Source organism: Tigriopus californicus, chromosome 10 (genome assembly GCF_007210705.1).
Source record: "Tigriopus californicus strain San Diego chromosome 10, Tcal_SD_v2.1, whole genome shotgun sequence".
NCBI lineage: Eukaryota > Metazoa > Arthropoda > Copepoda > Harpacticoida > Harpacticidae > Tigriopus > Tigriopus californicus.
The window spans coordinates 10073487-10086830 of NC_081449.1; the positions used below are offsets into that span (position 1 = coordinate 10073487).

The 13344-nt window shown below is 40.3% G+C and overlaps 1 protein-coding gene across 1 annotated transcript; it reads left to right on the plus strand.

Moving 5' to 3' along the window:
- Positions 1-6179: 6179 nt before the first annotated feature.
- On the plus strand, positions 6180-9702 carry LOC131889297 (ATP-dependent RNA helicase vasa-like). The gene is made up of 5 exons (XM_059238381.1): positions 6180-6762; positions 8082-8499; positions 8574-8810; positions 8880-9336; positions 9403-9702. Exons 1-5 carry the CDS (start codon positions 6337-6339, stop codon positions 9578-9580), a joined length of 1716 nt encoding a protein of 571 aa, XP_059094364.1. The 5' UTR covers positions 6180-6336; the 3' UTR covers positions 9581-9702.
- Positions 9703-13344: the final 3642 nt, after the last annotated feature.

Consider the following 13344-nt stretch of genomic DNA (forward strand, 5'->3'; position numbering starts at 1 on the left):
TCGTCTCGTATCCGCGGGTCTTTGAGGGCGATAACTACCTCCTGCTCGATTGCAAATTCATACTGGTCTCCTTGACATTTGGTCATCCCATAGACCTGATATTTGCTTTGAATGTGTGCAAAAAAAATTCGAGGAATCAATGAAGAATCTGTCCTACCGACTGGCACAGGGCGGAGTTCATGTTTTACTCCTTATGGAGCTCGAGAGTATAAGATCAGGCAAGTTTTTTGAGATCGGCCAATTTCCATTTTGCATACGTATTACAGTAGAATCCGACAAATGAGGCAGGCGGACGGCGGAGTAAATGGGTCCAGTTTCAGATCAAAACATTAACGATTCAAGATCAAACTAAGTGAGCTGTGCGTTAGGAGCGACTGTGGACCAAAGCTGTTTTGGTCGTCTTAATTGTTACCAAACGAGCACAATTGCCCTTTGAAGTGTTTCCCTAATCACCAACTGACCCTGGTGGGAAAGCAGGGAGCGATCGGTCGATCGGTGGAGCTTAAGATGTCCTTAAGCTTGGTTGAGGTAATGAAGTTCCTCATGCTGTTTTCGGGAAATCTTAAATATCGATTATCGCTCCAAGAAGTACCTGCAAATGATCAATGGATCCGTCTAATTGGAATATTTCCTGTTAAGGAAATTTGAAATGGTCAAACACGCCAACAGGCTCCCCCATGTGGTAAGTCATTTTTGCGCTGGAAGGGTTACATTTCGAAATAGGAACTATACAAAATTTCCATTGTGATTTGCTTTTTTTAATGGCGAAAGGAACATACTGCAGTCTTCCTGCGTACTTGTTAATCGCTTTTAGAAATGTTTCTGGTTGTCCTGATTTTTCCATTTCAATCCAACATCGAAGGTACAAACATATCCATGTGTGTCCAATGGAATGCATCGCTCATCAAATCTTGAAAACCCGACGACCCAATCACTACCTCCTCGGGGTGATTTTCAATGTCGGTCTTCATTTGCGGTCAAGTCCAAAAGACGTCTATCCCGTGCTAGTTTCATTTCAAACTAGGCAGCACTTCCTAAGGCGGGGCTATTTCATTTCTCAAATGAAGGCATCGCAGGCACACATTAACCACGTTTTCCGATTAACATGCTGGCAAGGACTATATCTCTGACAAGTAGGAGGCAAAGTGGCAAATCTCCCTGAAGAGGGTCCGGATTACTCCTCCTCCCCCTCTGTCTCCTCCTACTTCCACCCCAAATTGGGCTCTCAAATGGCTCACGAACAATAGCTCTTCTGCCCATATCATGAATACCTACTCACCCAAGTGACCCATTGAATTTGTAGGACTCGAAACATCCCACATCCTTTGACCTCAAGTTGAAATTCCTGAACTCGAAGCGACCGACCGACCATTGGAGTGTCAATTCAAGTACGTATTCTTCAACGTCAAGGACAAACATCAACCCAGCCAACAACTATTGTCCATACGAAAGTGACACATGTCTCTTCAACTTGTTCAATATTAAGACTGAATTAGGGGCCGAGCAAAAATGCGGAAACTCAAACCAAAATCACTAATATGAAAATCAAATGGCAAAGCCATTTGAATATTTTATTTTTATAATGTTATGTAAAGTAATCATTGGACGGAGCATTAAGCGTCATTCACTTCTGTTTTCAGTAATGGTTTCTAATCAGGTATGCGGCTGATTTGTTATCAAAGTGCTGGTTTTGAAGGTCATACAATTCGTAAGAAAAATATTCTTGAGCCGGGCAACAATAATTTTTTTCCAAATAACAACTTTACCTTAAAAAAAGGTAGTTTCACGAAGGAAATGTGACGGTTTGGCTATGCGAAGGAGCTGAACAGAGACCCGTTTTTTGAAAGCTCGGATATAAAGGCGATATTGAGCAGTCTTATTGATTCTGTACTTGAGATGTTGGGTTCTTCAGAGATAGCCATTGGACATAAACTTACGGTTGACGAGCAAAGGTAGCACCAAAAAAAGAAGTCCATAAAGACATGAATCAATTTTAAATACCTAACAATATATGTATATGGAAATCAATGCACAAGGTCTCAGTTTAATTACACTCTCCCACCAAATCTGAGGACACCTTCAACACATCAACACAATCAAATTTCAAAACATTTTCGAATCGCATCAAATCTTAGTTGAGTTAAAGTTTTGGGAAATTGAAATTTTGATCAACTTAAATAGGGTTTGTTTTAGGCGACTCTTAACAGATACTTGACAGTACGTAGAAATTTGCAATTAATTTGTTAAAGAGTCAGTAATCGTCACTAATTAAAGGCACTCCTATCATAGAGAATTCTCACTCTTTAAACAATTGAATGCCAAACTGGCATAAGTTGGCAACGATGCTTATGAAACTAACTAACAATGGACTATCATTTCTTTCAAAAATGAATCAAATTGGTGGGAGGCTATCAAGCGGGAGGGAACCAAGTATCCGCTCGCCTATCCAATGCACCATTGGCTAATGAAACAGGGCTTATCCTATTGAAAAAGGGTGCTCTGAGCACTCAATTTGCTTGAAAAGTACATTCAATTTTAAAACTTTACCTCTGGTAGAATCTGAACATTAGTCGGTTGACTGTGCAGTGGCATCGTTTTGGGCTACTTCCATGGCCTCTTTAACCATGAACTAGTCCACGAATTTATCATCATAGAAGGTCCAAAAACCAAAAAAGTCAGTTGTCGCTATAAAAGAAGTTAAATATACCTCTTGAAACACCTTTCACGACAGATGAGAAGTTATTGAATCAATACTGTGAAAAAAGTTTTGCACTTTCTTTCAAATGTACTGATTGCTGGATAAATGGCCCAGATTTCGTCTAAATCAGTTTTCAAACTAGTTCAGGGACTCTAAAGAGTAGACAGGACACGACTTTCCTTTGCCCGCCAAGTTAGGCCATTGCGTTGAATTAAGACAGTATCTTTAGTGTCCATAAAATAAGATTACCCATGCTACATATAAAATTTAAGTGTTTTTAATAAATAATGATTTCTTTCATATACAACTCTGTTCTTATACTAAATATTTCTGAATTAGTTTTGAAAGTCAGAAGAATAAATGAAATATACATGAACATAAAATTAACCAAAAAACTATCAAATTGTCTTTCAAATCAGTGAAATATTGTGCAAAACTGGCTCAAAAAACGCATAGATGGAAAATCAACAAGGCTCATTTTATTAATTGATGAGGAACCTACAGTAACAAAATATAAAAGAAATGCATGGAATAGATAATAAAAGTATATGTACAAAAATGCTAACAAATCAGAATATCAAGAATGGACAATTGATAATTTTGTCTTAATTCATACATTTGACAAAAAAGTCCAGTTCAAAAGATTTCAATTTGAATTTTGGACTCCAAAAAATTTAGTTTTTAGCAAAAGCATCCAATATAGTCAGATAAAAAAGGCATCATATTTGTTAAATATATATTATTCCATTATCACAAAGCATTCTAATAAGTTTAAAGAGCAATATGTAGCTCAAAGCTACAATACGCCTACTTTGGCCTTGAGGGTACAAAAATGATATTAGTCACATATTTCGTTCAATAGTTCTGCCAATATTTGACATTCAAATATTTCAGCAGCAAAAGTTTAGGCCTAACTTGGCGGGAAAGGTTTGGTGATCACAAAAAAGTGGCGTTTCCGTAAAGTGAAGGCAGATGAGCTTATCATGTAAAAAGAGGGCTTAAAATGTCCATGAATTGCCATGAAAAGACCTTGATTTGGCAGTGCATTGGTCTTCAATGAAATTTCAATCATTAATGATTATTCCATTTTTCTTTTCGATGCAACTTTAGACTTTAGTCATGAACTAATTCTTCCTTTTTTAACTAGCATTGTAGCACGCTAAAAACTGTAACTTGTTAGCTAGGTAGCCGGAAAAAGGTCTGTTGGCAGTGGCAAAATTATTTTATTATGAAGATAACTTTCCCAATTTCAAAAGCTTTTGAATCCGGCAATAATTTTCTACAGAGAAAAAGTGGCGCAAGTCTTTTGAAATTTGAATTACATAATGTCTAGAACTGAATGAATACAAAAAGAAAGGGTTCTAATGGCAAGGCATCAGTCATTCCTCAATAAATGGAATGAATTAGAGTTACAATTACTTTGGTCAAAAATAGTAATTCGTTACACAACCATTACTCAAAAAAAGATGTAATGGCGTTACTCGTTACAAGCACTTTTACTAAAATTTGAAGTTACTAATATCTTATGGTTTTTGCGCCATCAAGACTATATATCACTAAAGAAATGATTGCTGAGGGTTGAAATATTGAGGGTTGAAACAATGTCACAAACGTCATGATGGAAAAACAGCATTAGTCATTTTTAAATCAGTAAAGCTTTGTTGTTTGATGGCTTAAGTCATGGAAATGTGGAGTTTTGAGAAATTTGATGCACCTTGCTCAAGCCAAAGAAAGAATTTCCTTGCTGCGCTGGATTAGGTCATTGGTCCAACGGAATTCGATTGAGAATATGTGAACAATAAAGTAGCAAATGCGTCAAGATTTAGAACCAAGAACACCCTCAGAGTAGTTAAGAGCCGGCACAATTTTTAACCCTGACTTCCATTGCTTATAATATGCTAAATGGATGGAGGCTCTGTTGAGCCTTAAGTTTCCTCAACTGTCATGAGGTAAACGAAAAATGAAGGCCACTTCGTAAGTTAAAAAAAGGAATGAGTAACGAGTAATTCTTTGTAGTATTTGGGTCGTTACAAGTACACCATTTTAAAATGTAATTGAAACACGGTTCCTTTTACGAAAAAAGGAACAAGTTACTGTAATTTCATTACTAATGCCCTGTCAAATGGTTAAAGATTTTGAGATTTTGACCTTTGTTTGACATTCGGCGATAAATGGGGTACCCCATGTGGTTTCATGAGCACATATTTTGAGATGCAATTTCTACCCAGTCGCACCTATTGCGAGCGTCAGATAGTTTCGTGAACGCACATTTTGCAATGCGACTGTGTAAAATTTATTACTGTCGCATTTCAAAATTTGCGTTCACGAAACCACGTGGAGGTACCTCATTGTAGAAAAGTGTGTTGGATTTTACGTTCTGATACATGGGAAGAGAAAAATTCCAGAAATCCGCTTTTCAATGCAAGTTGTTCCTGTGCGTGATAAAAAAGAAGGATAACATGCCCAAAATTTATAAAACTACGAATCCTTGAGATATGTACCTACAATGGAAGAGAAAAATCTATCTTGCCTACATCATTTATCTTATCCAGATTATCCATATTTGTGTGCTTCAACGTTTTTCTTAACTTGTCGATTTATTGAAATTCTTATTATGAATCTTGAAACGCAATGTTTATCCGCATGACGGATTACTTAGATGCTTTGCTTGTTTTATTTGCAATAGCATGAAAACTTCTTATCTGAAGTTTTTTTCAAATATGTCTCCACCATGTTTCTTTCGTGCTCGTTAGTTATGATGATTGTAAAATCAAAGTGGACAATCTTGGTAGGTCTAAAATCTTTGCTTCTATCGTCATTATTAGAAGGCTAGTCATTGGAACTGTGCCCAATATTAATTTGATGGCTCTACTTCTTTGCACACTCAAAAACCTAATTAATGAATATGTGAGAAGTTAAGGAAATGGAGGAGATTTTGTTTCGTACCTACCAATGGATAGGATAACAATTGTTTTTATGAATAAAAAATCAATAACATCTACATGCTATAACGCTTTTTCTTCTGAACGATCACTGATTTTGGGATTGGAGTCGTGACGACCGAAACAGAGCTCAAAAGAGCTGGCCTGCTTGTTGACTAAAAGATCCAACCCTGCCAGTAAATCTATCCGCGACAGCCCTCCCCCATGGATTCGAGAGGGAGGACTGTCACGTACTAGGGTGGTTAAATTTAGGGTTATAATGGCGTCATAGTGTGGTAGCTGGCCAATGAGTCAGGATGAAATATTTTTATCATCGTCACTTGCCTTGGCACGTGAAAAGTAAAGAATGAGCATCATTACATACTATCTAACCTCTGTAATGCCTAAGATTTTTCTTTGGCCATCGAGTTATTTCAACTCAAAGTTGACCTCAGTCGGCCGGTTTCCGAGGCATCCAAAGAGTCACCCTGAATGAAAAGGAAGCACGTGCGCTTCACGAGTGTGTTTCAAACCGGTCTGCTCCTTCCATTGATTTCCGTTTCTCTTCAAGCGCGAGGTAGTCGTCACTGAGTCCTCGATCAAGGCTAACCTGACGTGGAGAGAGCTCAGATACAAGCGACTCATATCCATCCATCGGTATAAATCTCCGGTCGGTCACACCCTTGTCAAGTTCGAATCGTTCCCATCGACGGAATCATGTCTGACCCGTGGAACACCGCAGCCCAAGACGATCCCTGGGGTACGGGCGGCGGGGATAGCGGTCCAGCTGAGGATGCGAATAACAATCGACCGGGCGGCAAAGGCTGCTTCACCTGTGGGGAGGAGGGTCATCGGAAGAGCGACTGTCCGCAAGGCGGAGCTGGAGGCGGCGATAGGAAGGGCTGTTTCAAATGCGGCGGGGACCACATGGCCAAAGATTGCGAGCAACCGGACAAGTGTCGGCGGTGCGGCGAAGAGGGTCATCGCGTGGCCGAATGTTCGCAAGAACCTCAAACCCGCGTGGTCGACAACGAAGATGGCACACAACGCGAAATTTACGTGCCCAAGGAAAGAACAGAGGAGCAGCTCTTCGACACGGGCATCTCTTCGGGCATCAACTTTGACAAGTTTGACAAAATTCCGGTTAGTAAATTATTATTAGTATATAAACTTATTCTCAACTAATTGAGTAAACTGGGAGGTTGGGAAATTGGCCGGGTTTTTGTCTCTTCGAGTCGTTTGTACTCATTATCCGGTTATCTCATAGTATAGGGACATCAGATTTCAGCTCTCGGGAGTTAGTCAGGCTGCGCCACAATCGCAGCAAGAACAACCATGATTTTAGCTTCCAAATTTTCATTGACAAAATTGTACGCCATGCTTAGGAAATCGTTAGACAATTATTTTGAATCATTTAAGTTCAACATTCACTTGATAAAGATGGCATTACATCGCAAGTGAGAAAAATATTTGGTGCCAACTTTTTGCCATCAGTATGAAGTGTGGTGACACTTCCTTCATGGTAGAACCAGAGGGCGCACCAGTATGAAATCCTAAAGCTGTGCACCTCTCTATAGCAGACACAACATCGAGCTCCCTCGTTCACCTGGCATGGATTTTCCTCGGACATTTTAAAAGTGGGATAGATAGCAGGGAGGAGGGAGGGGATTGGACTTAAGAAAATATCAGCACTACATTATCATTCTACCATCCTTTTGGACACCAAATATATATTCAGAAATAACAGAGTAAAATAAGTTATTAGGTTATTGGTCAATTCAATAAAGGGAATAGTCGAAAGAGTAGTTATATTCCGCTTGACGATTTTCAATATTATTTCTGCCAAATTGACTGATGTGCCGATTTTTTCTGCTCCTAGGAATTGAATTATTAGCTGTTAAAGTCGAAGAATGTATTCATTTTACTAAACTTTAATCTTAATATATTACTTCATCGACCAACGAATTAGTGGGGGGATCTGATAGCCCTTGGACATAAGATTGATCTGGAATTCTACCTGTCCAAGTCCACCCCAAATCCTGTTGCCGGATTCTGACGAATATTGGAGGGAAGCAAATTAAATCAATGAAGGAGCCCTAGAAAAAGAAAGTTGGACTTTATTGTTTAAACTAGCCTGGATTTTCGAGGGCTTGAAGGTGCCCTACGCACGTTAAGCTTCTGCGGTCACTACAATTTACCCCAAAACCCGGGTTGGGACAAAACTCATGTGAACGCCTTTGAAAATGTACAGTATCGGTTGCCTTTCGAACCTACGCTGAATACCGTACAGTCCCAACCTTTCTAGTTTCCCTCAGTATTAAAACTCTCTCATACCTTCAGGAATTCCAAAGTTTAAGTTAGTCATGTGGTGTTCCAAATCAGATGCTGTTTATCAAATCTAAGGAGGCTCAAGACACTGACAAATGAAAGCCTTAAAATGTTTTTTTTTTTTTTACATTTAGGTCAGAAGCACAGGAACGGACACTCCCAAACCAATAAACGATTTCTCGGAAGCCAATCTGAGATCACTTCTCTTGGACAATGTGACCAAATCTGGCTACACTAGACCCACACCTGTTCAAAAATATTCGATTCCGATCATTCTGGGCAAACGCGACTTAATGAGTTGCGCTCAAACTGGATCTGGTAAGACGGCTGCGTTTCTCTTGCCCATCCTTCATTCCATTCTGGAATCTGGATGCGAATCGAACATGGGCGCCTGTCCGCAAACGCCACAAGCTGTGATAGTGGCCCCCACCAGAGAACTGGCCATTCAAATCAAGGACGAAGCGAGAAAGTTCTCGCAAGGATCGATGCTTAAGTGCGTCGTAGCGTATGGAGGGACATCAACTGGTTACCAGTTAGGAACGCTCAGCCGAGGTGAGTCCATGCGTCACATTTTGGACCTCTGAGTTGCATAGTTGTATATACATATGCCCGTTTGTTGTCTACAGGCTGCCATGTCCTCATTGCCACGCCTGGCCGTCTTAATGACTTTGTCGAGAAAGGGAAAGTTAGCTTTGAAAACGTCAGATTCTTGGTTTTGGACGAAGCTGACCGAATGTTGGATATGGGTTTCATGCCCGCCGTTGAAAAAATTGTCACCAGTGGGTCCATGCCTCCGAAGGGTGAGCGACAAACCCTGATGTTTTCTGCTACCTTCCCCGGGGAAATCCAGGCCGCCGCCAATGGTGAGATACCAAATGATTGTCCTAGATTTCTCGCAGTTTCCATATATGACATTCTTTTTTATTATACAGATTTTTTGGTCAACTACGTGTTCCTGACCGTCGGTATTGTGGGAGGAGCAAGCTCAGATGTGGAACAAACTGTCTACGAAGTTGAGAAGTTCGGAAAGCGGGATAAATTGATTGATATTTTGGACGACAAGTCTCCCACCGACCGGATGCTTATTTTTGTCGAAACAAAGCGAAATGCCGACTTCTTGGCTACATTCTTGTCTGGGAAAGGCCATCCTACCACCTCAATTCATGGAGATCGCCTTCAACGCGAACGGGAGGAAGCCCTCCAAGATTTTAAGACTGGTAACAAACCCCTATTAGTGGCTACTGCCGTTGCTGCTCGTGGTTTGGACATCAAGGGTGTTGCCAGAGTGCTTAATTACGATCTTCCCAAATCCGTGGACGAGTATGTCCACAGAATCGGTCGAACTGGACGGGTGGGAAATTTGGGAAAGGCTTACTCCTTCTTTGATCCGTAAGCGTACTCCGCCGGCAAGGGTTCAGTAGTAGGACGGTAAGTTAATTAACTTATGTGTTGCAGGTCCCAAGATTCTGACCTCGCGCCGGGTCTGGTCAAAATTCTTAGCGAGAGCGACCAGGTTGTGCCCGAATTTCTATCGAACTTTGCCGCTGGAGCCGGAGCTGGATTTGCTGGAAACGACGGCTTTGGAGGGAAAGATATTCGTGCCAACGACACTGAAGATGCCGATGAATGGTAAATCAATCCCAATTTCGAGAAGAAATGTCAAGCAAGGGAGGATCATCCGGATTGTTATTACTTGTTTGACTTCATGTTAAGTTTCTTCGTTAAAAGTTCGAAATATATAATGTATGAATCCAACGTGGGCTGTATGGAACTGGCCTCTGATGGGATGAAATATATTTCTATTTAGGCTTTCAGAGTCCTTTCGAAGGAAAGGCTCCATCCTAAACTCAAGTGAACAGACAAATTTGAACCAATAGCAACCATCCCATTACTAACGTCTTCCTCTCATATTTTTGCAAACGGCTATTTTCAGGGATTTCTCTCTGAGGAGTATGTTCAGGGTGGTTTCAAACAATGGGTACACTAAAGCCAGATATGAACCTCTTATTAGTAGATCGAGGTATCGACTTTGGGGAATGTCATTGAACGGAATGTTGTTCGTTATGGCATTCTCTAAAAGCTGCTGATTTGGGGTCCTCCTCATTCCTAACTTCTTTGCATAGAAAAGATGCCATTGATCTTGATAACGTAGGTGGAAGACACTTATTCATGGCTCTTGAAATTTGGTACATCAATGCCTTAACCATGTTGTTGGGTTTGGAGTTTACTTCAACGCAATGCCTTTATCCCAAGTGAAGAAAGTCATATTTCAGTTTGTCTAGTTTGGAAATAAACAATACTTTTGATCTGAAATTCTGATTTTTTAACATATGGACCGGAGCAACCTGTGTGTGAGGAGATGAATCCGGATTCCGGAGAAAGGTGTTGGTCGGTTGATTGATCGATCATCATTTAATCCTCGATAGGAGATGGAAGTGTGACTACTGAATTAAGAGGGATGGGATGACATCTGATGACTCTGAATATTGATTGACATTTCCAGGCCCCTTCATACTCTAACTTGGGGTTATCCTGTGTCAAAATGAACCACAATCAATACATTTTTCTCTGTGATAAACCATCATGGATCGAATGAGTCAAGTTCTGTACTGGCTGAAAATGGACACCTTGGTTCGAGGGGCTGGGGAGGATGCTGTCCTCAATGAAATATTTGCTCTTTGGCAAACAAACTTTAAACATGTTCAAATCGAGAAATCTTTGTGAGTTGCTTGTGAAATGCCAAGCAATGTTTGTCAAATGGCTAATTATTTGCCGAATTATTTGTCGTTTATTCTGTCACAAAGTTTGCCTACTTATTTCGGAAATGTTTGGTATTTGACTAACAGTTCATCTCTGAGCCGTCTACACGCGAAACTACCCGATCAAAACGGTTTGACAAATTTTTTTGATTAGAAAAGATTTCTAATCATATTCCCTGTGAAATGCCGTCTGTTCTTGTGGGCGGGTCCTTATTTGTTCGATAAAACTGAACTCTTTTTAGTCGATGCCATCTGCAATGTTAACTGCATATAAATATCCAAATTGTCTTTGTCATGTTAAATACTCTTACTATATTTGTGTTAACGTTTCTGACATGACCTTTGAACTATATATCGTTGTCATATTTCGAACTTTACTCAGCTATTAAATAGTTTATGATACTCTTGGAGAACCGTTGTCCATTTATTCACTATTATAATGAGGTGGAAAATTGGTCGGGTTTTCGTTTCAAAACAATTGGTTTATGATTTATAGTCAAAATGAATGTCGAAAACCTTTTTTTTGAAAAATGCATCATCAGGTGGCTTATGGTACAGTTCATAGAACGGGGCAAAACACGCCTTCAAGTAGTAATCGGTTTCAGCCAAAATATGACCGCACAGATTGAAATGGGCCAAATTAAGGACCTTTTTGGAAAGCGAAATATTCTCATCAAGATAGTGCCCATCGGTGTTTTTTCAAATTTAATTCCTCAGTTTCCCTATGTTCATTATACTAATCATCTTGTTTTTTTTTTTGGTTTGGTTTTTCACGGGCTTGTCTAACCGCTACAGGGAATGTAATCCCCAGTACTATTAAAATGAAAGGTTATAATTCGTCTATTTATTACCTTTCAATTTTTATATGATATTTGGTCTACCAACGAATTTGAGTTGGCAGACCGAGCTAGCCCTTAAATGTAGGGTTGATCTGGTATGGTATCTAAAAATTTGTCCAAGTCTGACTTGAAAGATGCTACCGGATCAACAAGGCCTACGTATTCCCTACGAATATCAGAGGGAAGCAAATTAAACAATGATGGAGCCCGAGAAAGAAGAGACGACGACTTCATTGTTCGAACTAGCCTGGATTCTCGATGGCCTGAAGGTGCTCTCAAAACGCACATTAAGCCTCTACGGTCACTAGAATTGACCCTAAACCCTGGGTTGGGATAAAGCTCATGGATACTTTTGAAAACGTACAGTATCAGATACCTTTCGTACCTTCTCTGAGCACTATACAGTCCCAACTTTTTTAGTCTCTCCCAATATGAGAGCTCTCTCAATCCTGTGATGTTCCTAGTGAAACATCTTTGGACTTGTTCGACCTTTTGCAAACCTGCTGAACTCATTGGAGCCCAAATGGGTGAGGCATATTCAAGATGTGGCTGGACAATCGACTTGTACAGAGTTAGCATCTTGATGCTATCTCTGGACTTAAACGTGCGATATATCCAACCACACATTTGAAAAGCCTTACCCACCTTCAGCTGGATATGCTCATCGAACTTTCCATTATTTTGGAGGACTACACCTAGATCTTTCATAGATGAGACCTGCTCAATATCTTTACCTCCATTATCTACGAGTGGAGTATTTAAAGGAGTTGACCCAAATGTCATTGAGCGGAATTTCATTCCGTTCAGGGCCATATTACTCTCAGTTACCCAAGAGTAGATTCGATTTAAGTCCTTTGCAAGGCTACTGGAATCTTGGCCATTCCTACCAGAAACTAACTTTGTATCGTCAGCATAAGAAGAGAGACTGGCAGTGATACTAAGCTTTTGAAGCGGGGCAACGAATATTATAAACAGGAGGGGCCCTAAGATCGAACCCTGGGGAACACCTGACTTGACATCATGTATGTCACTAAGGGATCCCTCAACCTTAACCAATTGCTTCCTACCAGAAATGAAACTTTTTAACCAATTGAGAACCCTGCCTTGGATCCCAATTTCATGGAGCCTGTTAACTAAAAGCCCATGATCTACCTTGTCAAAGGCCTTGGCAAAGTCGAGATAAACTACATCAACTGATTCATGACTCTCTAGTCCCTCAATAACCCGCTCAATATGTTCAATCAGTTGGGTAACCGTGCTAAAATGTGCTCGGAACCCATGCTGGCTAGGAGGAAGGACTTCATGAATATTAAGAAATTCAACAAGTTTGAACTTCATGATCTTCTCAAACACCTTCGCAATATTCGACGTGAGAGAAATTGGCCTGTAATTACTGGGGAGCGACTTATCTCCCCCTTTAAAAATTGGAACAACATGAGCTAACTTTAGTGAAGATGGAAACTTGCCCTGATCCAAGATGAAACGCATAAGGTACGAGAAAACAGGAGCAAGAACCCCTGAGCATCTCATCAGAAACTGAGATGTCACGCCATCAGGAGCAGGAGAACTTGAAAGCCTCAAGTCCCTGATGGCCTCTAAAGCATCTTGATCTGTGACTACAAGATCATCTAAACGCTCAACTTGACTAACCTTGTCAATCTCAACAGACTCATCTTCAGAGCTATGAGCTGTTGCTTCCGAACTCAGTGGGGTTGAAAACACACTGGAGAACTGATCTCCAAGCATGTTAGCCATAGTCTCTACATTGCTAATGGCTTCCCCATCAACCTCAAAAGGCC

What these genes read in the sequence shown, in the direction of transcription:
- LOC131889297 (XM_059238381.1), top strand. Translation starts at nt 6,337, where the DNA reads ATGTCTGACCCGTGGAACACCGCAGCCCAAGACGATCCCTGGGGTACG. An exon ending in ACAAGTTTGACAAAATTCCG is followed by an intron (nt 6,763 to 8,081) that starts GTTAGTAAATTA and finishes TTTTACATTTAG; the next exon opens with GTCAGAAGCACAGGAACGGA. An exon ending in GCTTACTCCTTCTTTGATCC is followed by an intron (nt 9,337 to 9,402) that starts GTAAGCGTACTC and finishes TATGTGTTGCAG; the next exon opens with GTCCCAAGATTCTGACCTCG.